This window comes from Ranitomeya imitator, chromosome 8, assembly GCF_032444005.1.
Source record: "Ranitomeya imitator isolate aRanImi1 chromosome 8, aRanImi1.pri, whole genome shotgun sequence".
Lineage (NCBI taxonomy): Eukaryota > Metazoa > Chordata > Amphibia > Anura > Dendrobatidae > Ranitomeya > Ranitomeya imitator.
Genome location: NC_091289.1, coordinates 15,368,460 through 15,392,993, shown reverse-complemented (window position 1 = coordinate 15,392,993; position 24,534 = coordinate 15,368,460). Strand labels below are relative to the sequence as shown.

Here is a 24,534-nt window from a genome sequence, read left to right as displayed (position 1 = left end):
CAATCGGGGACAGTGATGATAATGTGTGCAAACTGTAAAGCGCTGCGGAATATGTTAGCGCTATATAAAAATAAAGATTATTATTATTATTATTAACACTTAGGTCTGCATAGGAGCTGTGTACACAAAACGGTAGGACATTTTTTTTTAGGTAAATCTGTTACATAAAAAAAAATTAGGCATGGGTTGGTTCAGACGGTGCATTACTTATATTGTATGCCAACGGGGCAGGGATGCAGGTTCAGGGGTATTGTAACCAGCTTCATATACTTAAAGGGGAAGGCGCACTTGTATATGTTATTGATTTTATATATATATATATATATATATATATATATATATATATACTAGATTGTGGCCCGATTCTAACGCATCGGGTATTCTAGAATATGCATGTCCCCGTAGTATATGGACAATGATGAGTCCAGAATTCGCGGCAGACTGTGCCCGTCGCTGATTGGTCGAGGCAACCTTTATGACATCATCGTCGCCATGGCAACCATTATGACATCTACGTCGATACTGTGCCCGTCGCTGATTGGTCGAGGCGAATTCGCGGCAGACTGTGCCCGTCGCTGATTGGTTGAGGCAACCTTTATGACATCATCGTCGCCATGCTGTGCCCGTCTCTGATTGGTCGAGGCCTGGCGGCCTCGACCAATCAGAGAGGCGGGATTTCCTGGACAGACAGACAGACAGATGGAAAAACCCTTAGACAATTATATATATAGATATATATATAGATATATAATTGCTATACCTTGGTAGATTGCGCAGCGGCTGTCGGTGCCAGCTGGCAGACAGGAATATTTGATTCTTCTTGGACATCCGGTAGCCTTGGAAACCTGATTGTCTCCATAGTATCAGATGCTGCCACGGAATGTCACAAATGTAGAACTTATCCGTCAAATCTCTGCAAATAAAGCGGCTCGAATAAGAGATTCTTCGGGGTCATTTGCTCGAGATGCCAACCATTGTGGATACTGACAGGGGTGAAATTGGCCATGAATATCAGATCTCTGGAGTCTGATGCAAGCATTGATCCATGCTTTATACTTACGCTGCTCTCTCCTTATAACGGTTCATTATGTTCACAGCCAAATCTGCCGTCGAAATTCTGCTATCTGCCACAGTTCAGCCTGACACGTGGGGTATTGGGGTCCAGTGGTTTTTACCGCCGGTGGCACAGGCTTTATTTTTACTTTGTTTAAAAACTTTAATGTAAAGGAACTGCATATGTCTGTACAGTGAGCTCCCCCTAGTGGTGGCTGGAGGCAGCCATTATTTTATCATCTAGCTGGGAAAAGTTAATGCATAGAGCTGACATATGAAAAATATAAGGTGTGGGGTCTTGGGGCCCTCTACTTCTGCAATGTATGATTGCCCCTAATATTTCTAGGCAGCAGCTCTCTGAGGAATGTACGGCGAGGGGCAAACACCAGTCTATAGTATATCACAATTATCAGATACAAAGAGGACATAGTTTATGTAAACCCCACCCAAAAGTGATGACTTCTGATTCCTTCCTGGGATGGAGTTTTCCAATACTGTGCAAAAGTTTTAGGCGGGTGTGAAAAAATACTGCAAGGTAAGAAGCTTCCAAGATTAAGTGTTTATTATCTAAATCCCATCTCGTCGCCTCCATCACTTCTTCTCGTCACTTGCACTCAGTTTTTGAAGGATCTCGGCAGGAGGTTCTTCCAAACATCTTGTAGAGCTGACCCCAGATCTTCTGTGTATGAGGCTTGTGCGGATCCTTCTGTGTCTTCTGATCAAAGACAGACTGGATGATGTGAGATCAGGGATCTGCAGGGGCCGGATCATCACCTCCAGGACTCCTCGTTATTAATGACATTGGTTGGATGTTGGGGGTCTTTGTTCGGAGCCAATATGGAGCCAATCAGAAGCCTCCCTGATGTTTTTACATGATGAATCAGAATCTGCACATATTTCTCACCAATGTGGACACCATTAATCCTGACCAAATCCACAACTCCATTTACTGAAAAGGAGCCAGAAACTTACAGGACCCTCCACCATGCTTCACTGTTCCTGCAGATTGTGCCGCTCTCCAGGCCTTTGGTTACAGCCAGATATTCCTCATTTTAACTCATCAGTTCAGAGCTAATGCTGCCATTTTTCTACCCCGCAGTTCCTATATTCTTGTCCATAATTGAGTCACTTTGACTTGTTTCCATGTTGTTTTTTTTGGCCTATTTCTTCCATGAAGATTCCTTCAGGCCAGGCTTCTCTGAACAGTAGATAGGTGTAGCTAAGTCTCACTGGTTGCTGCCAGTTCTGAGCTGATGGAGCTGCTGGACATCTTCTGATTTTGAAGGGAAGTAAGCATGACGTGTCCATCATCTGTGGCACTAAGTTTCTATGGCCGACCACCTGTATCTGTGGATCTCAGTGTTGCCCATTTCTTGGCGCTTCCTCAAAAAAGCTTAAGCAGCAGATCTTAAAACCCCAATCTCCTAGAAATCTTTGCCTGGGAGAGAGCTTGCTGATGCAGTATAACTACCTTGTGTTTTGTTGCTATGCTTAGTTTTGCCGTGACGTGTGACATGGAACTGTCTTCCACAACCTCACCCTTGTAGAATAGTTTAGCTGTTTCTCACCCAGTTTTCAGCCTCCTACACAGCTTCAGTTAGTGATTTTTCTTCACCCTACAGATGAACATGATGAACATTACCACCTGTTTGGTAAAATTGATGACTCGGACACCTATGTGCAAGTGACCAGTGTTACTACTAGAATTGATACTGTTTTGAAGACCGAGGCCGTCACCGAATATTGATCTGATTTACATTTCTCTTTTGTTCATTCTCTTTGCATTTTGTTAATTGATAAAAATAAACTTTTAACACTTTGATTTTTGAAAGCTTCTTAATTAGCAGCATTTAAGTACTTATTATCAGTGTGTAAGTACTGATGGTGGAACCCCCGGGTCCAGTCACAAGGAGGGTTCTGTCCTGCCGGTGAGGCCCGTGATCTGGAAGCGATTAACCCCTGAATGACAGTGAACCTTTCCTCTTTGTCACATGGGCCCGTCGCTCTCCTTGGGGCCCGTATTTGCTGCCGCTCCTAGTACTAGGTAATGTTTAGCTCGGCCAATGTAAGCTCTTAACATTCTTCCCATTCCACGGTCGTGATTAACACTTCTCTAAAAAAGGTAAGGTGGTATGAAGATTAACCCCTGAAATGTGCCGTCCACGGTTCTGGGTGCGGCGTGGCATTCTTTGAGGCCCTTTATGCCTCTGTAACTGCAGGCTGGTAGCCATGACCAGTGGAGCTCACAAGGTCTCCGGGTGGAACCGGACCGAACGCTGACGTATGCTTAGGTCTGAGGAGCGAGAAGAATAGGGCAGCGGCGATGTGGCGAGGGGCTTCTGTGCAGCACAATGAGGAGTCAGTCAGATGTACTGATGCGGCCAGGACATTCGATTAATATGGACTTACCCTCCGCATATCTTCTGCTCAGTCTAGCGGACATAGTAGCGGTTCATATACAGGGGCTTATAGCCTATGGATACGGCGGAAGCGCTGAAACGGGCGACCTGTGAATGACAGAAAAAGAAGTATATTCCCCCGAGGGTATTCACAGAATTCTAATAGGCTCCGACTCTATTCCCAAAAATAACAGCTTGATGATATACCTCTTTGGAGAGCAGAGCTGTTTTTTTTTTTCACAGAGGATGCTGCCAACACTATGAGAAACTCATTGCATACAGGTTTATACAGCCACCACTAGGGGGAGCTCATTGCATAGAGATTTATACAGCCACCACTAGGAGGAGCTCACTACATACAGATTATACAGCCACCACTAGGGGGAGCTCACTGCATGCAGATTTATACAGCCACCACTAGGGGGAGCTCAATACATATAGATTTATACAGCCACCACTAGGGGGAGCTCAATACATATAGATTTATACAGCCACCACTAGGGGGAGCTCACTACATGCAGATTTATACAGTCACCACTAGAGAGAGCTCACTACACACAGATTTATACAGCCACCACTAGGAGGAGCTCTCTACATACAGATTTATACAATCACTAGGAGGAGCTCAATACATATAGATTTATACCTCCACCACTAGGAGGAGCTCAATACATATAGATTTATACAGCCACCACTAGGAGGAGCTCACTACATGCAGATTTATACAATCACTAGGAGGAGCTCAATACATATAGATTTATACCTCCACCACTAGGAGGAGCTCAATACATGCAGATTTATACAATCACTAGGAGGAGCTCAATACATATAGATTTATACCTCCACCACTAGGAGGAGCTCAATACATATAGATTTATACAGCCACCACTAAGAGGAGCTCACTACATGCAGATTTATACAATCACTAGGAGGAGCTCAATACATATAGATTTATACCTCCACCACTAGGAGGAGCTCAATACATGCAGATTTATACAGCCACCACTAGGGGGAGCTCACTAGATGCAGATTTATACAGCCACCACTAGGGGGAGCTCACTACATGCAGATTTATACAGCCACCACTAGGGGGAGCTCACTACATGCAGATTTATACAGCCACCACTAGGGGGAGCTCACTACATACAGATTTATACAGCCACCACTAGGGGGAGCTCACTGCATACAGGTTTATACAGCCACCACTAAAAGTAGATCACTACATACAGATGTATACATCTATTAATGACTTTTAGGCAGTCTAAGCCATTAGTCCCAAACATGATAGGGCTGTCCTCACTTTTTGGAAACAATCTTGACAATTCCTCACCGTCCTGAGCCAAAAAGGGGCGGTGTTGTCCTGAGCGCACCGCATTTATAATCAGTGTGGCCTTACATGACCGGATTATTGTGAGAGGTGAATAAAGGACAATAACCGGAGAAGCAGAACCAGTTCTGTGTAGTCAGGAAGTCAGCAGAATAATAATAGTAAGAAAGACACGTCCAGGTGATGTCTTCTACAGATCCTGAACGGCATGGGAAACCACGGAGGAAAAGTTGGGTGAAATCCACTCTGGGCACTGTTATGGAAGCCATTAGTGGTTAGTACCCAGCTACCTCGGTATAAGGGACCCAAATGATTTCAAGGGATATTTCTTGTTTTATCAAATAAAAGTTATTCTTTGTATCTTGAAAAAAACTATACAATTTCCCAATAACCTTTTTGTATCAATTGCACATGGTTTTCAATATCACGGCTTGCTGTCATTTAATCGAAACCTTCATTGTTTTCATCTAGTAGATAAAAATACAATGTTGGACCACAAGTACTCTGCTCAGTACTGTCATATGACCCGGGCTTATTTGTATCCCCGGGAATAAACAATACAGGTTCCTAGTGAATTCCAGCAAGCAGAGGTATTGAAAAAAAAAGGGAAGAATTGATACAGAATACATATTAGAAAGAGTAATATTCAATGAAAAATACCCCTTTAAGATAGAATAACTCATAGATTTACTACAAAAAATTGTTTAAAAATCTCCTATTTTGTGTATATAAACCCCAAGAAAAAAAAAAACAAAATGAGCAAATATCCTGCAGTAAGTAAATAAGTAATAGTACATGTAAATTACATGGGGCACTTAGGTGACATTATTTTGATCAAAAAAGTGTAAAAGCCATCCCACCGTGACAAGGTGTGCCCCCCGGGACTTTCCTATCCTGTCTCCAATATTAAAACCTTATCTTGTGCCAGCCGAGCTCAGTGTAGATGAAGGCCGAGCAGGACATAGTGATAGCTAAGTACCAGTGGTGTACCGCCAATGGTGGCAGACCATGTGGCTCCTATGGGGACTGTGAGTTGGGGGGCCTGGTGCCAGCGTACCTTGCATCGTATTTTCAACTGTTTCATCATCTTGGATTTCAATATGACGCTCCCTCTCCCATCACCCCCCTTTGCGTCTGAGCTTTGAGACACCTCAGCGTAGAGGGCGCCATGATGTCACTACAGTGCGCCCTCTGAACTGAGAAGTACCTAGGGTCTGAAGACTGAGACTGCAGAAACCGGAGCAGCGGGAGAACAGGGAGAAGTGATTGTTTTACTTTTTATGTATGGAGCACTATATGGGGCCCATTATTCTGTATGGAATAATATATGGGGCTCATTATACTGTATGGAGCACTATATGGGGCTCATTATACTGTATGGAGCACTATATGGGGCCCATTATACTGTCTGGAGTAATATATGGGGCCCATTATTCTGTATGAAGTAATATATGGGGCCCATTATTCTGTATGGAGCAATATATGGGGCCCATTATTCTGTATGGAGCAATATATGGGGCCCATTATACTGTCTGGAGTAATATATGGGGCTCATTATACTGTATAGAGCAATATATGGGTCTCATTATGCTGTATGGAGCAATATATGGGGCTCATTCTGCATGATGCAATATATGGGGCTCATTATACTATATGGAGCAATATATGGAGCTCATTATACTGTATGGAGCAATATATGGGGACAGTATGCTTTATGGAGCAATATATGGGGCTCATTATACTATATGGAGCAATATATGGGGCCATTATTCTGTATGGAGCAATATATGGGGCCCATTATTGTGTATGGAGCAATATATGGGGCCCATTATTGTGTATGGAGCAATATATGGGGCTCATTATTCTGTATGGAGCAATATATGGGGCCCTATTATACTGTATGGAACAATATATGGGGCTCACTAATGTGTATGGAGCAATATATGGGGCCCATTATGCTGTATGGAGCAATATATGGGGCCCATTATGCTGTATGGAGCAATATATGGGGCTCATTATTCTGTATGGAGCAATATATGGGGCCCTATTATACTGTATGGAACAATATATGGGGCTCATTAATGTGTATGGAGCAATATATGGGGCCCATTATGCTGTATGGAGCAATATATGGGGCCCATTATGCTGTATGGAGCAATATATGGGCTCATTATACTCTATGGAGCAATATATGGGGCCCTATTATACTGTATGGAACAATATATGGGGCTCATTATTATGTATGGAGCAATATATGGGGCCCATTATGCTGTATGGAGCAATATATGGGGCCCATTATGCTGTATGGAGCAATATATGGGCTCATTATACTGTATGGAGCAATATATGGGCTCATTATGCTGTATGGAGCAATATATGGGGCCCCATTATACTGTATGGAGCAATATATGGGCTCACTATTCTGTATGGAGCAATATATGGAGCTCATTATACTGTATGGAGCTATATATGGGGCCCATTATACTGTATGGAGTAATATATGGGGCCCCATTATACTGTATAGAGCAATATATGGGGCCTATTATTCTGTATGGAGCAATATATGGGGCCCATTATTCTGTATGGAGCAATATATGGGGCTCATTATTCTGTATGGAGCAATATATGGGGCTCATTATTCTTTATGGAGCAATATATGGGGCTCATTATACTGTATGGAGCAATATATGGGGCCCCATTATACTGTATGGAGCAATATATGGGGCCCATTATGCTGTATGGAGCAATGTATGGGGCCCATTATGCTGTATGGAGCAATATATGGGCTCATTATGCTGTATGGAGCAATATATGGGCTCATTATGCTGTATGGAGCAATATATGGGGCCCATTATGCTGTATGGAGCAATGTATGGGGCCCATTATGCTGTATGGAGCAATATATGGGCTCATTATGCTGTATGGAGCAATATATGGGCTCACTATTCTGTATGGAGCAATATATGGGGCCCCATTATACTGTATGGAGCAATATATGGAGCTCATTATACTGTATGGGGCTCATTATACTGTATGGAGCTATATATGGGGCCCATTATACTGTATGGAGCTATATATGGGGATCATTATACTGTATGGAGCAATACATGGGTCTCATTATTCTGTATGGAGCAATACATGGGTCTCATTATGCTGTATGGAGCAATATATGGGGCTCATTCTGCATGATGCAATATATGGGGCTCATTATACTATATGGAGCAATATATGGAGCTTATTATCCTGTATGGAGCAATATATGGGGACAGTATGCTTTATGGAGCAATATATGGGGCTCATTATACTATATGGAGCCATATACATGGGGCCCATAATACTGTATAGAGCAATATATGGGCCCATAATACCGCATGGAGGACTATGTGGTGACCATAATACTGTATGGAGGACTATGTGGTGCCCATAATACTGTATGAAGGACTATGTGTTGCCCATAATACTGTATGGAGGACTATGTGGCGCCCATAATACTGTGCCAACTTATGCTCCTGCTCCTTTCTTTGGTTTTGCTTTATCTATGTATACAGCCCGTGTGCAGAGCGATATATCACAGTGGTAACAGACACAGTGTAGTCAGATACTGCAGTTATGGGTTACTCTTTGCCTTCTCTTCTACTGTAAATTTTCAAGAAATGTTGGTAGTGCAATAAAAGCAATACAACTGCAGGATCCGACTACACTGGGTCTGTAACCATGGTGAGACATAAGTTTGCATAGGTGCTGTATACAAAGACTATATGCAATTTTGCTTTTTTTCACATATATTGCAGGCATGCTGTGGAAATAGCAAAAGTTGCAAAAAAGGATGTGATTCATTATTTGCATTTTTTTAAAGTCATTTCTTTTTGTCTTGTGTATTAGCTGAGAATTTTTCTACCAAATTCTTCAAAAATGTTCTTTAAATTTTGCAAAAAATAAAAAATGCTGTCAATTTCTGGGGGTTTTGCGACTTTTTAAACAAAAAATGGCAAAATGTTGCATTATTTTTGTGAAAAAAATAAATAAAACATATATAAAATTTCTCCAGGGGGTGAATCAGAGGACATTTGCGCAAAAATGCTGCTTTCTAAAAAGTCACAATCAACAAATCAGAAAATAGCTCAAACCTCAAACTGCCCATAATGACAAACAAGTGAATGCACATAAACCTGACTGTAATAAACAGCAATTAAAAGAAGAATAAGGTGGAAATAAAAAAAAACAGGTGAAAAAAAAACAAAAATTAGACAAAAAAAAAAGCGCCAATGCAATAATCATTGTGTCTAATTGCAGTAAATCTTCTGGAGGCGGCAGCTGACGAACCGGACCTGATCCATCATGGGTGCACAGATGGAGGTTGTTATCCGGCTACGGGAAATCTTCTGATTGGACGGGCCGGGAGCCTCACCGCCTCCTCCACGTGTGGAGCAGAGACCCCTCAGGAGTACTGCATCGTCAGCCATCTTTCGGTACGATGTATTTTGTGTAAGAAAAAAAATTTGAAAGAAATTGTTTCATTTCTGTGCTGCGATCACTAGCGATCATCTGCAATCGAAACTGGGAAGTGCTCAATTTTCCTGCAGCACCACCGTAGGAGACATAAGGTATTGCAAGGTGCTCACTGAAATCAATGGACTGTCCATGTACTGCACAAACCTGACAGTCCTCCACAGAAAGAGGCGCTCTTTATAATAGTTACCTGTTCTGAAAAGGGTATCTGCTTTGTTCTCCACCCATAAAAACAAATTTTAATAATTTTAACCCTATCCCGAATATAGTACTTTCTACGTTTGGTCTACATTTAAGCAACAGGCTCAGGAACTGAGCCCGCATCATACCCAGCAGTTAGTGGCTTTATTTTACATCCGTAAAAGTCATATCTATCAAAATAGAAAATTAATTAACCAGCAAGAAAAATCAAAACGCCAGATTTGGTATTTTTTCGGTTACCGCAACTCCTGAAAAACAAAAATGCAATAAACAAAAACAAAAAACAATCAATGTCCTATGTACCCCAACATTGTACAAATAATAACAAAAAAAACTCGAGCCCTCATAAAGGTTTATTGATGGAAAAAATGTGTCGGGTCTCGCTAAACAATTTTTTAATATTTTTTAATATTTTTTTTTTTTTCCACCTCTTAAATAAAAAAAAGTTTGGTTTCGCCGTAAAAACAAAATCTCCAAATAAAACTTTTTTTTTCTCACCAATTCACCCCTATTGAATTTTTTTCATTGAAAAGTACAGCTGGTCCCGTAAAAAAATCAAACCCTCGTACGTAAAAATAAAAACTGTTATGTCTCTTGGAAGAAGGGGAGGAATAAAAACTAAAGTGCAAAATTGGAAGGTGTTAAATGTCTATTACTGACGGGCAAAAATGTGATGTCTATGGCCTGTCTTACATCACTGTCCTTCGGCTCAGCTTCCTTCTCAAGGCTTCTGTCCGTTATCCCAGTATGAACACACAACCTTATTATATTCCTGTCCTTGAAGACAAATTCTCTAGTTAATCAGAGAGATAACGGAAAAATGCTAAGGAACCGGGCCAACACTTTATCTGGGCACAGAGTCCCCGTCCTAACAATATGGCTCTGTTTCTGCTGCCGATACCTGAAGACAGACAATCACTGATACCACCAAGAGTTGAGGCGACGTGTTTGCTCCACATGGATCTCTTATAGTCTTTCCTGGTGTATAATGTTAGAATTTCTGGCCATAAGCCGTTGCTTTAACCCAATTACAATGTGCCTGGAGTAGACCTGTTTAAAGAGAACTTGTCAAAAGTGTCCATTTTTTAATCATATGTTATTCCCGCTGTTCTCCTGAGCATTACAGTTTTTGTTTTATTAAAATCCGACATACGGTTCCAGAGTTATGGGCTTTTTTATTGTCTTTACAAGAGGGCGTTGTTCATAAGCTATAAAGACACGCCCCTGAGGATCCTGAGCCACACCCCACAACTTGAAAAGGCCAATATCTCTGGAACCGTATGTTGGATTTAAAAAAGACAAAAAAATGCAATAATCGGGTGAGCAGCGGGAATAAAATAAGACCAAAAACTGGTCACTATGACAGGTCTCCTTAAAGAGCAGAATTTTTTTTTATTTTTACAAACATCGCCACACACATATGCACAGGTCATGTATGGTATTGTACTTCAGACTAGAGTCTTTGAAGTTGTAGTAAGTTTGTAGTTTCTCAACAGCTGACCACTGATTCCATTAACCCATTATTGCAGGAAGCTGAGAAGTGTTTTATCTGTGACTCCCGTGTCCCGTACCAGCGAGGGAGCCACAGAATTCAGAATGTGATTTATCTGACGGGACAAGATGAAGAGAAGACATGGTGGCAGTCAGAAAACGGTAAGAAAATGGCAGATGCTTCTCCCAAATGGTGTTCCACTTGGTAAAGCAGAATTTTGTGCTTCAGAGCTGCTGTTCCTATTGGAGGTTTTAGCTATAGGCAGACACTTTGCTGTTATGACACCAGTGGTTATGGAGATACAAAGGTGGCGGATACACTGGGGCCCAATGCAGTATTATAAATAGTGAATACTAGTTGGGGCGGGGGGGGTACAGATTTTGTGAGTTACTCCTCTCCTATAACTTGAAGCTCCAGGACCACAATGTAAAATCGGAATCAGGGGCCCTGAAGTTGGTAATTGCAGGGTATCTCTATGGTAAAGGCTGGCAGGGTATCTTTGGCCTTGTAGTCCCACAGCTGTTATGAAGACAATGGCCGTCTGTGCTTCTCCCCAGTTTTCCTTCCACCGACCAGTGAATGCTGCATAATCCAGCGTGACCCAGACATGGCTCCCCATTGTTCCATATTGGACTTAATTGCAGTAAATCTCCCTATTAACAGCTCATTTGCATACATTTACACATCGTTAAACTGTTGCCAGCACAGAAGCACAACAGGCACAAATGGGATTGAGGAATGAATGACGGCGAGCGGGCGGCCGCAGTCTCCTGGCCCTCGGCTGCATTCTCCTGGCCCGCGGCCACGTCTCCGACCCTTCCAGTCACTTGTAATTCAGGAAAAGAAAAGTTCCCGGGGCCAGAACAGAAAAGTGCTCAGCGTCAGCACGGCCGGACCCCCAGAGGGGCCTACACCCCCAAAATGCCACTCAGAAACTAATGTGTCACCCATGACAGCAGCACAAGGGTTGTCACCCATCATTCCTATTATGGCGAATCTCTGGCTGTCACTATTATGGGGGTCCTGTAGCTATCACTAATATGGGGGCCCTCTATCTCAGTATTATGGGGGTCCTGTACCTCAGTATTATGGGGATCCTGTAGGTGTCATTATTATGGGGGTCCTGTAGCTGTCATTATTATGGGGGTCCTGTAGCTGTCACTATTATGGGGGTCCTTTGACTGTCACTATTATGGGGGTCCTGTAGCTCAGTATTATGGGGTCCTGTAGCTGTCATTATTATGGGGGTCCTTTGACTGTCACTATTATGGGGGTCTGACAGGTAAATCTGACAGGGAGAAGGACTTGGGGATCCTAGTTAATGATAAACTTACCTGGAGCAGCCAGTGCCAGGCAGCAGCTGCCAAGGCAAACAGGATCATGGGGTGCATTAAAAGAGGTCTGGATACACATGATGAGAGCATTATACTGCCTCTGTACAAATCCCTAGTTAGACCGCACATGGAGTACTGTGTCCAGTTTTGGGCACCGGTGCTCAGGAAGGATATAATGGAACTAGAGAGAGTACAAAGGAGGGCAACAAAATTAATAAAGGGGATGGGAGAACTACAATACCCAGATAGATTAGCGAAATTAGGATTATTTAGTCTAGAAAAAAGACGACTGAGGGACGATCTAATAACCATGTATAAGTATATAAGGGGACAATACAAATATCTCGCTGAGGATCTGTTTATACCAAGGAAGGTGACGGGCACAAGGGGGCATTCTTTGCGTCTGGAGGAGAGAAGGTTTTTCCACCAACATAGAAGAGGATTCTTTACTGTTAGGGCAGTGAGAATCTGGAATTGCTTGCCTGAGGAGGTGGTGATGGCGAACTCAGTCGAGGGGTTCAAGAGAGGCCTGGATGTCTTCCTGGAGCAGAACAATATTGTATCATACAATTATTAGGTTCTGTAGAAGGACGTAGATCTGGGTATTTACTATGATGGAATATAGGCTGAACTGGATGGACAAATGTCTTTTTTCGGCCTTACTAACTATGTTACTATGTTACTATGTCCTGTAGCTGTCATTATTATGGGGGTCCTGTAGCTGTCACTATTATAGGGGTCCTGTAATTGTCACTATTATGGGGGTCCTGTAGCTGTCAGTATTATGGGGTCCTGTGACTGTCATTATTATGGGGGTCCTGTAGCTATCATTATTATGGGGGTCCTGTAGCTGTCACTATTATAGGGGTCCTGTAATTGTCACTATTATGGGGGTCCAGTAGCTGTCAGTATTATGGGGTCCTGTGACTGTCATTATTATGGGGGTCCTGTAGCTATCATTATTATGGGGGTCCTTTGACTGTCACTATTATGGGGGTCCTGTAGCTCAGTATTATGGGGTCCTGTAGCTGTCATTATTATGGGGGCCCTGTAGCTGTCAATATTATGGGTCCTGTAGCTGTCATTATGGGGGTCCTGTAGCTCTCACTATTATGGGGGTCCTGTAATTGTCACTATTATGGGGGTTATGTAGCTGTCAGTATTATGGGAGTTCTGTAGCTGTCATTATTATGGGGGTCCTGTAGCTGTCATTATTATGGGGGTCCTGTAGCTGTCACTATTATGGGGGTAGAGGGATTGTCCCATAGGTAACATATCACTGATCTACAGGATCTGATGATTGCTGGGGGTCCGACCTGTCTATAGGATGTTGTTCGCATATCTTACTGCTGCTTCATTTACACAGGGGACTTCGGGACCCTTGTGATCAGTGGGGGTCTCGGAAGCCAACCCCCCACGATCATACATTCACACCTCTCATGTGGATGTAGGATATACGTTGGTTATGGGTTGTACTGTTTTGTGCCCATGTTTCTAGGGGTGGAGGCGGTCAGTGTACGGCTGGACCTGGAGGCAGAATTTCACTTTACCCATCTCATCATGAAATTTAAGGTAATTTTACTTTTCTAAGTCTTTTCTAGATTTGTTTCCTGCTTGGTCACTACTCCTTTCTTCTCTAGACGTTCCGACCTGCCGCCATGCTGATAGAAAGGTCTGCGGATTTTGGCCGCACCTGGAAAGTTTACCGTTACTTTTCGTATAACTGCACCAAGATGTTCCCCGGGGTGCCGGTCCACGCTCTGCAGAGGATTGATGACGTCATCTGCGACCAGAGATACTCGGACATCGAGCCGTCCACTGAAGGAGAGGTTGGTATAGGGGGCCGTGACCCGGGGGTCCTGAAATGTGAATGGATCCTCATCACTATCCTCCTTCTTGTTTGTAGGTGATTTTCAAAGTCCTGGATCCGGCCATTAAAGTGGAAGATCCCTATAGTGTGGGGATCCAAGGTCTGTATGATCAGATGATGGCGGAGGGTTACTAATTTATGGTGGGTGATGCCCGCCATTACTGTGCCCATTGTGGTAGATATCGAGTCTTCACAAGGCCGACAGTAGCACTAATCCTTGTGCGGATCGCAGCAGAAGCCCCTTGGCTAATCTCCTGTCATCATGTGTCTGGGAAGAGTCGGGAGGCCTCATACACATTAGATGGTGGTCCGGTCCCTTAGGTTATAGCCCCCGATTTCCCGCTAACCCTTGATATAAGTTGTATATGTCCTTGATATCATTATTATTGTTCAGAACTTCTCCAGATCACGAACTTGAGGATAAACTTCACCAAACTGCACACGTTGGGCGATAACCTGCTGGATCAGCGGGCGGAGGTTCTGCAGAAATACTACTTTGCCGTGTACGAGCTGGTGGTCCGCGGGAGCTGCTTCTGCTATGGCCACGCTTCGGAGTGCTCTCCTGTGGAAGGTGTAGAAGGAGGAGTGGAGGGAATGGTAAATATAACGTAGGTCTCATAATGGAGGGCTTAGAGGGGGCAACCGGGGCACGTGCCATGGAGGCACCAACAGGCCACTGGGTTAGGACATTATATGCAACCTTAGCTAAGGGTGATAGACAGGTGTACTGATGATCCTCTATTTTCTTCACAGATCCATGGCCGATGTGTATGCAAACATCATACCGTTGGCCTGAACTGCGAGCACTGCCAGGATTTCTACCACGATCTTCCATGGAGGCCAGCAGAACCCAACGACCCTCATACCTGCAAACGTAAGATGCCCAGTAGGACCCTGTGGCCTCCAGCCATGGAGAATGGCACCATTTACAAGAGTGATCTCAAAGCGTTGGCTCTTCTGTTACTGTCAAGCTTTCGCAGCATGCAGGAAGTTATAGTTTTGCAACTGCTGGGAAGGTGGGGGAGATTCTAGATCGCAAAAATGTACAATGGCTGATTCTTGACTTTGCTTTCTGCCAGAATGCAACTGTAACAACCACTCCAGAAAGTGCCACTTTGACATGGCGGTCTACCTGGCCACCGGAGAGATGAGCGGAGGAGTGTGCGACGACTGCCTGCACAACACGATGGGGCGCAACTGTGAGCAGTGCAAGCCGTTCTACTACCTGAACCCCTGGTCAGACATCCGGGCAGATACCGCCTGCATCCGTGAGTCCAAACATGGCAATCGGGGCCTGCTGGTGGTAGTTGTGCTTCTTCAACATCCATAGACCTTGGAGCTAAAGTTTGGCCTTTCCATGTGCAGCTTGTGACTGTGACCCGGTGGGCTCCCTGGACGGTGGAGTCTGTGACAGTCACACTAACGTCAACTTGGGGATGATCGCGGGTCAGTGTCGCTGTAAGGAAAACGTGAAGGGAGAGCGATGCGACAGCTGCAAAGAGAACTTCTTCGGACTCAGCAAAAATGACCCTGATGGCTGCCAACGTAAGACTGATGCATGATCTGCTGCACTCAGCTATCTGCTCTACTATCGGGAAGTTGACAACAAGACCTCGGCCCATGATGGTTCTCATATTTCCGTCACTTACGACCTTTCATTGTCTCCCGTCCCTTCTTTTCTCCAGCATGTAGATGTGACCCCCGGGGCATCATAGCAGGAAGCCCCCCGTGTGACCAGATAAGCGGTGACTGTTACTGTAAGCGGTTTGTGACAGGGCGATACTGTAACCAGTGTCTGGTGAGCGACCCGCGGATTTTATCATCAACGTGAAGATTTATACGTAGGGTATTTTCTCAAAGTTTGTTCAATCTTTTGGTTACAGCCCGAGTTTTGGGGTCTGAGTAACGACATGATGGGCTGCCGGCCTTGCAATTGTGATTTCGGTGGCGCATATAACAACCGGTGAGTCTGTATTTTTTATCTCCAAATAATGCCAAATTCGCAATGTACCCAAACTAAACCGTCTACCCCATGTCTCCCTACAGGTGCTCCTTCGGGGACGGACAGTGCGACTGTCGTTCCAACATTATAGGTCGGCAGTGTGACGACGTGCAACCCGGGTATTTCTGCATGCCTCTGGATTTTTATACATATGAAGCAGAAAACGCAAAGGAGCTTTCCCCCACAGATCCACAAATTCCGGTGAGAATTTACACCATCCACATATAGAGAGGTTTCCCAGGATTAGGAAAAACATGGCTGCTCTCTATTGAAAATTGCATGTTTTGGCTTCCTGCAGTCACCACTAGAGGGAGCTTATGAGCTTACTGCATACAGTCAATAATGGCACAGTAAGCAGTGAGCTCCCTCTAGTGGTGGCTGCAGGTACAGAGAATTTTATTAAACTCCGTGTAGTTATGGGTCACCTAAAGACGTGCATCCTCCAAGCCCTTGGTCCAGATGACCAGCAGGAACAGATTGAATTGGTGCAGAAAAATCATCCAGTTGGTAAAACAGAAGCAGATGTGGCAGGATGGAAACAAGAGAAGAAGACATGGTACCACGGAAATCGATGAAGCAGAGTTTAAAGCTATGACAACAGGCGTAGCAGATTTGTAATCCACAAGGAAGCTGATTAGACTCAGCGATGAAGAACCGATGCAGCAGATATGAGTTGAACATGAGGTTAAGACGCAGAGCTGGTCTGGCGGAGTAGCAGAGTTAATTCAGCTTTGAACAACTGGAATAGCTGTGTTGAGTTGCTAAGGAGGTTCAGAGGCAGAGTTGAACTATTACGGCTGAGTTTGCAGATCTGGCAGAGCAAAACTGCATTGCAAGTAACAGAGCTGTGTTTGCTGCAGAATCCAATATTGCAGAACAGAATAGCAGATTTGACTCGGTGACATAGCAGAGCTGATTTTGCAGCAGAGTCCAATAATGCAGAAGAACCAAAAGAGAATGGCAGAACCCAATAACAGAGTTACGAAAAAGCTTGTAGCATCGGTGTGGACGCCAACTACATGAATGGACACTACCTAAGCATGAGGGGTCTCCGCTGCAGAGGAGCAGAGAGAGCGGGGGACACAGTGAGGGGTAACACACATCTGTGCAGGGGATTTGGATCTCTGTATCTTAGAAACTGATCTTTGCGTCTGATTTAAAGATTTATTAAGAAATTATTCAGCACAGAATATTGGAGCAACGAGGGGTTAACAGGTGGAGATTCGCTAAGTAATTAGCAACCATTAATACACATTTGCATATAAGACAGAACTATTCCTGTGTTTGCCACAATAAAAAAAATGGCACCATTGTGCTGGGTGATCTCAATCATCCCTCTAAGTTACCAGCTATGCCGCGTTGGAAGCTTAAATTTATCTCGCCGTCCGATTAGTGAGATGGAGACGTCTCACCTGCCCCGGATTCCTAAAGGGGCCATTGTTAGAGGAAAGAAATGTGACTAAATAGGTGGCCGGGTGCCAGGGAGCGAACCTTCCCTCCTGCCCTCTGTGCCCCATTTAAATTCCTCAGACTCGATATTAACCTGTGATTGCATGAAAGGATCTCTGCATTCCTCCATCTCTGGCCTCGTCCACCGTGATGAGAAGATGCAGCTCTCATATCAAAAGCGCTGGACACTCATCCTCATCACTGAATTTGGGATACTCATTCGGCCCCATTACCACCGATGTATAACATTCAGTGACCACAGCGCCCCCACCAGGAGCTGCATGGCAAGCAGCTGCATTCAACAGTACATCACCAAGCACAAGCGTTGGATGGAGTGGTGTAAAGCCGCCACCACTGGATTCCGGAGGAGATGTGTTCTGTGCAGTGATGGATCACATTTCTCTATCTGGTGTCTGGTGGAGGAGTCTGGGTTTGGTGATTCCAGGAGGACGTTACCCCCCTGACTGCATTGTGCCCCCTGTACAGATGGTGGAGGGGGATAATGCTATGGGCTGTTATCAGGGGTCGGTCTTGGGCCCTTTATTCCAGTAAAAAATAAATCTTAACATTCAGCACAAGACATTGTGGACAATTGTAGCTTCAGCTTTGTGGGAACAGTTTGGGGAAGACCCTTCTCTGTCCCCCGTGCAGAAGGTCCATATAGACATGAAGGGGGGAGAACAAGACAGACCTGACCCAGTCCAACACCAATAACGGAGATTGTGAGCCCGGCCTCTCCCCAATATCAGGATCTGACCTCACAAATTCCCACAGACGCCTCCAAAATCTTGTAGAAATCCTTCCCAGAAGAGCGGGAACCGTTGGAGGGGCGACTCCAGATTAATGTCTATGGGTGTAGGATGGGAGGCGAGTAGAGCTCCTGGAGGGGGTTGTGGAGGGGGGCACATACTTTTGTGTATATTTTGGACACCTGCACATTTGCCACGACTTTACATTTTGCTGTCTGCACACTAATCCTCCAAGTTTCTTCTAAGATCCCGGGTTTTGTCTGGGCACATGTCTGTTTCGTGCAAGCATCGAGGCTGTTTGTTTTAGCCGGGGGTTTGAGTTCCAGAGTGTGAAAAAGTAAATGCACTGAAACAACAAGTTTAGGTCAAAATACTTTATGGTACTGAATGGGGCGGTCCTGGAGAAAATGTAAAAGGGTGGATCAACATGAGAAGAAATGTTTTTTTTTCCCCTGAAATAGCCCCCCCAACTGTCGTGCCTGGTATTACATCTCCATTCAGTTACATGCTGCAGTACCTGACACCGCCTCGGTCAGGCAGGGGCTCTTGCCTGTGCTTCCTGCAGGTATAGGGGTATCATGGCTCCATATAGGTGTATATTTCATCACTTTTATGTATTTTAGGGTGAACTCAAACCAGAAGCCCCAACAGACTGTGTGGAATACTTCAATGGTATTCAGAATGGAAATAAAGTGAGACTGCGCCGCCATCGGAGGACGGTCCGCGTCCTGCAGCACCGCAGAGCCCGCCAGCTACAGCAGAAGGTACCGCTATCTATATCCTAACATATGATGGCGCCCACCTTACAACCCCAGAAACCACACGGTGATACCCAGTGCAAGGGGCGACATCTGACACGGGGATCCAAGGCGCCTCTGTCTCTGCACCAGGTGTAGCGGTGTACCTGGAGAATTCCTCCAATATCAGGCAAAATATAACTGTATCCCCGAAATCCATAGTCCGATTTGGTTACTATTATCCATGAATTGTGCAACATTTTACCCTTTGTTCACCATAAGATGCACTTTTAATTCATAAATCGTAGTCAGCTGATTCTGAGTAACATCCTGTATTATACCCCAGAGCTGCACTCACTATTCTGCTGGTGCAGTCACTGTGTACATACATTACATTACTGATCCTGAGTTACCTCCTGTATTATACTCCAGAGCTGCACTCACTATTCTGCTGGTGCAGTCACTGTGTACATACATTACATTACTGATCCTGAGTTACATCCTGTATTATACTCCAGAGCTGCGCTCACTATTCAGCTGGTGCAGTCAGTGTGTACATACATTACATTACTGATCCTGAGTTACATCCTGTATTATACTCCAGAGCTGCGCTCACTATTCTGCTGGTGCAGTCACTGTGTACATACATTACATTACTGATCCTGAGTTACATCCTGTATTATACTCCAGAGCTGCGCTCACTATTCTGCTGGTGCAGTCACTGTGTATGACGGCGTGTCCTCAGTGAGCTGCAGGGTGAAACCTCCGGCCTCCAGGTGTGCAGCCAACGCCCTGGTGTAATTGCCTGTAATTCCTCGGTGTCCTGTGTGCACAGAATATTAGACAGTTGTGCGCTCGTGTTCGGGGGGGTGCCACCATCATCTTCACTCTGATGAAATCCATCTCCCATTCATGTCGCCTGCAGCCAGACAAAGAGATAATCCGCCGCGAACACTCGCCAGATCACATGATCACCTGGACGGGGCCGGGGTTTGCCAGAGTCAGAGATGGCGCCGGACTCTCGTTTCACGTCGACAACGTCCCGTACCCGATGGACTACGACCTCATGATCCGATACGAGCCGGAGGTATTTGGGTAATGCACCAGGAGTGGGGGAAGGGAAGTGACAACCGCATGAAGCACAGATCTGTGTCCCACATATGGTTGTCACTTGCTCTTTCTCCGGCATCATCTTATATCTCTTCTGCCCCCTATGGATGAGGGTCGGACAGGACAATGCAATCAGAGCGGAACTGATCATCAATGTGGTCAAATTAATCTGAGAAAGCAGAGCTGCAGTGTAAAGCATCAGCGGGGTCTTGGACTACCACTGGCTCCTGTAGTCAATGGAGATAAGCTGGAGTCAATGATCTGAGGACATACCGTATATATAATTTATATGTTTTGTTTTTTTAAATTTGAAGACGGCCGAAGATTGGGAAGCCATTATCAGCGTGACATCCCAGCTGCTCCCCATGAGCCCGCGCTGCGGAAACGTGCTGCCTTTTGAGCAAACGTACAAGGAAAAATTACCCCATTCTGAAAGGTAAGAAATGACCCAAATAGAAAGATTTCGAGAACGTTTTTTGCCGACAGTCCTGGATTTAATGGAACGGTCCTATTTTTTGTGTGAAAGGGGTGGAGTTTCCACAAGCCACACCCACAAATGGCTCAGATCCTGAAGTGATTGGGGCAGTCGCGCTTTGGGGGAGGGACTAAATCATCCACGAATTACCAACAATTGGCGTAAAACATGAGGTCGGGTACGGTCATGGGCCCATCGTCGATTTCACAGCACCATAGAAGAACACCTTAGAGCACCCTGTCCTGGGGAGTCCACGGGGAGGGGTTATCTGGAGAAAAAACAAATAAAAACATTTTATAGGAAAGCTATGTGCCACTCTAATAGAACAGGTTAATTGAACGGCCATGTTTGTTCATAGTAACCAATCATGGTGCAGCTTTCAATTCATATTCTGCTCTTGAGAAATGAAAGCTGTGCTGTGATTGGTTGCTATGCGCAATGTTTACTTAAAGCTATGCACCGCTCTAATCTGAGATTTACTGAACGGCCATGTTTGTCCATAGCAACCAATCACGGTGCAGCTTTCATTTCATATTCTGCTCTTGAGAAATGAAAGCTGTGCTGTGATTGGTTGCTATGGGCAATGTTTACTTAAAGCTATGCACCGCTCTAATATGAGATTTACTGAACGGCCATGTTTGTCCATAGCAACCAATCACGGTGCAGCTTCGATTTCATATTCTGCTCTTGAGAAATGAAAGCTGTGCTGCGATTGGTTGCTCTGGAAAACATATTGTTATAGTTCTTCCCCATTTTAAGATCTCTGCTTGCTGTCAGTGAATGGAAACCGACTTGTTTCTCTTCATTTATCACAGTGATTTATCATTTCTTCTCTGTATCTAGGTATATCGTTCTACCCAAACCCTTCTGCTTTGAGCCAAACAACCGGTACGATGTAACCATCCGACTCCAGCGCTTCGAGGCGGCGAACCGTCATCCCGGCAACTTTATCCTGATGGACTCGGTAATTTTACACTTTATATGGGGGGAAGTTTTACCGTTATATAGTCAGAAATACCCAGCGAGGACCAGTCCTGTATGGGACCGCCATAATGTCCACACGTCCTGTTAGGGGTCGTCAACCTCCGATCTGTAAAGGGGCATCCTCACCTAGGCGTCCCGGAGGAAGAGTCCGCCATAGCGGGGGGCACTCGTACCTAGCGACTGTCCATCCCGGCCTATACCGCTACCAAACATATATTTTTTTTTTTAGATTTTCGTGATTATAAAATGTATTTTTTTGAAAAAAAAAAAAAAAAATGTTTTTCTTCCCATCACCACATTAACCATAACAGTTAATTGATTTGATTTTATATCTTCACAAGTCTGACCTTTTATGGAGGCGGCGATGCCAAATATTTTTTTATTCATTATTTTATTTCCTTATTTTTAAGCTGGAACAAAGGGATGGGGGCGTTAGAAACTTGAATATTTTTAAAAACTTTTTTCTTTATTTTTTTTAGCTCCCTCAGGGAACATAAACCTGATCGCTTGCAATATATTCTGTAATATCACAATATGGCGGTATGTAGAAGAGATGATGGTTTATGGCCGGGCTTCATGGGAGGAGCAAGATGGTGGCAATGAATGGTGATGGGTGGGCGCTGTAGTTATTGCGCCAGATAGCGGCATTTTAATAGTTAAACAGTAGCGAGCGGAGCGCGCTCCAGTCTCTGCTGTTAGAGGCAGGAGCTCCCTGTATGACACAGTCGGCACCTGTCTTATACGGAGTAGGCTCAGCTCTCAGGATGTCCCACGTCCGGATGGAATTGTCCATTTTTGCAAACTTTTTTTTTTATTTTTTAACTATATTTATATTAGAATAAAAATTTTTTTGCAATTGGACTTCTTAAAGACAATTTGTGCTGCATTCACTTTTGCTGGCTGCACAATGAGTTAACTGAGAATCTATCGGAGAGCTTCTTCCGAAGGTCTGATTGTAACTTTTTTTAATCTTATCACTTTCTGAGTTCCTCTCGGCTGATTTATAATAATGATTTTTTATTTCTATAGCGCCGACATATTCCGCAGCACTTTGTCCGTCGCTTGCATGTGCAGCCAAAGAGCCCATAAAAGCAAAACAATGCAATATTCTTAGTAAAGCCCCATTGCAAAAATGTTTTTTTAAGCCTAAAATAAATGCATTTAAGGAAGAAAAAAAAAGTCCCCAAAGGTGAGTTTAGACGCTGCGGATTTGCTATGTGGATTCCATGCAATCTGCTCGTAACGTGGACCATGCTGCAAAATCGCCAAAGATTCGCTCTGGAGACACGGAAAAATCTTCTATAAAGACACCGTTCCACCTAAATGTTACAGACGGGAAGGCCATAACATGGGCAACCACGGGAATTAAATGCAGCTCTGGCTGTGACTAGAGTATAGGGTGTGTGACAACAGGCGATATCCGCCGCCGCCACCTTCCGTGCGAGCACGCCTGAGCTGCGCTCACTGGGGTCTGATCTGCACCATCAAAGGAAAGCAAAAACAATATCCTTCCGCCCGGAGAAACTAGAGAGCGATAAAGAGGTTTCCCACGATGATGGAGCAATGGCCGCCCGGCCCCAGGAACAGTCAGTAAAAGGATTACATTTATGGGCCAGCCTCAGTGACACACATTTTTATATATTTTTTTTAAATATGAATTTATTTTATAAAATTCAGCTCCAGTTCCTATATGTAAAGGCCCTGTGCCGCCAGGGTGTTACTAAATACCTTCTAAGTCACCATGAAGTCTGAATCGTGGGGGTCTGACCATTACAAGAGGGTCCCAATCCTCCAATTTCTGGCCTAAAATCTAACTCAGTTACTTTGCAATTCAGGACAAAATGTTTGCAAAAACAGAGCCACATCTGGCCTCAGGTTATGTGCGGTATTGCAGCTGGATCCTCCTCACTTCTAGGGTTTTCAGCTGCAATACCTGATACAACCTGTAAACAGGTGTGGCGCTGTTTTTAAATTCCTGTATAACCCAAATCTGATTAATAACACGGTCTGAGATCAAGTTGATCCCACGCAGCTGATGCCAAGTTGCTTTTCACCTTCTCTACTGTCAGTGCAGCACAAAGTGCACCTTCCCCATAACTGTCTCCCTTAAAGGGGCATTCCGATCATAGCCTTATTAAGTACCTGTTTCTAGGTCTAAAACCATATACTATATTCGTCTATTTTACTAAGCAAATAAATGTAACAGTCGCCAAAAAAACGCCCAATAAGAAGCCAAAAAGTGTCATAGAATGATAATAATGCAGAACAACGCTGCCACCTTCTGGTGAGAACTAGAATGCAGTTTTCCCCCATTTAGTATTTATATGTGGGCTCCAACTTGTGGCTTTCCAGCTGTTGTGAGACTACAACTCCCATCATTGCGGCTTTCTTTCTTTAAAGAATATTAAAGAAATGTTATCCATGTGTCCTACAGCTCGTCCTGCTGCCAAAGTTTTCGGAACTGCCCGGTTTCCATGGAAATGACCCCATATCTGTGCATCACCGAGAGGAGATGGAAGACTACCGGTGTCTGGAGTCCTTCAAGATGGCGACAATGCCCACCCTGGCGGAAATGTGCGTTAAATTGATCTGCAGCATCTCGGCCATCATCCACGATGGAGCGTTACGTGAGTTATACGAGGAGAGGGGCGAGACGGGATTCTTTACTGTACAAGCAAAGTTTGTTTCGATATTAAAGGCATAAATGGTTCACGTCTGCACAGCTACATATACCGGAGGCTGATGTGCCCAATGCCAAGTGGCTGCTGGAGAGGTGTAAAGCACTTCGTAGATTTCACTGGATTAAAGGGCTTTTCCAGTTCTTTAAAATTGATAGGATATCT

At 44.4% G+C, this 24,534-nt stretch overlaps 1 protein-coding gene across 4 annotated transcripts in view; it reads left to right on the top strand.

Annotated features, from left to right (window-relative positions):
• LOC138647400 (laminin subunit beta-1-like) overlaps positions 1 to 24,534 on the top strand; it is a 77,426-nt gene that overhangs the window by 25,901 nt on the left and 26,991 nt on the right. For all 4 annotated transcript variants that reach the window (XM_069736377.1, XM_069736376.1, XM_069736379.1 and 1 more), the window contains 17 exons: positions 9,073 to 9,248; positions 11,019 to 11,142; positions 13,814 to 13,887; positions 13,956 to 14,144; positions 14,222 to 14,285; positions 14,580 to 14,782; positions 14,939 to 15,059; positions 15,265 to 15,453; positions 15,551 to 15,730; positions 15,871 to 15,983; positions 16,069 to 16,148; positions 16,232 to 16,388; positions 19,009 to 19,149; positions 20,048 to 20,209; positions 20,547 to 20,668; positions 21,551 to 21,671; positions 24,126 to 24,318. In XM_069736377.1, the coding sequence (XP_069592478.1) occupies positions 9,073 to 9,248; positions 11,019 to 11,142; positions 13,814 to 13,887; positions 13,956 to 14,144; positions 14,222 to 14,285; positions 14,580 to 14,782; positions 14,939 to 15,059; positions 15,265 to 15,453; positions 15,551 to 15,730; positions 15,871 to 15,983; positions 16,069 to 16,148; positions 16,232 to 16,388; positions 19,009 to 19,149; positions 20,048 to 20,209; positions 20,547 to 20,668; positions 21,551 to 21,671; positions 24,126 to 24,318 (2,409 nt within the window). The remainder of the gene's footprint in view (positions 1 to 9,072; positions 9,249 to 11,018; positions 11,143 to 13,813; positions 13,888 to 13,955; positions 14,145 to 14,221; positions 14,286 to 14,579; positions 14,783 to 14,938; positions 15,060 to 15,264; positions 15,454 to 15,550; positions 15,731 to 15,870; positions 15,984 to 16,068; positions 16,149 to 16,231; positions 16,389 to 19,008; positions 19,150 to 20,047; positions 20,210 to 20,546; positions 20,669 to 21,550; positions 21,672 to 24,125; positions 24,319 to 24,534) is intronic.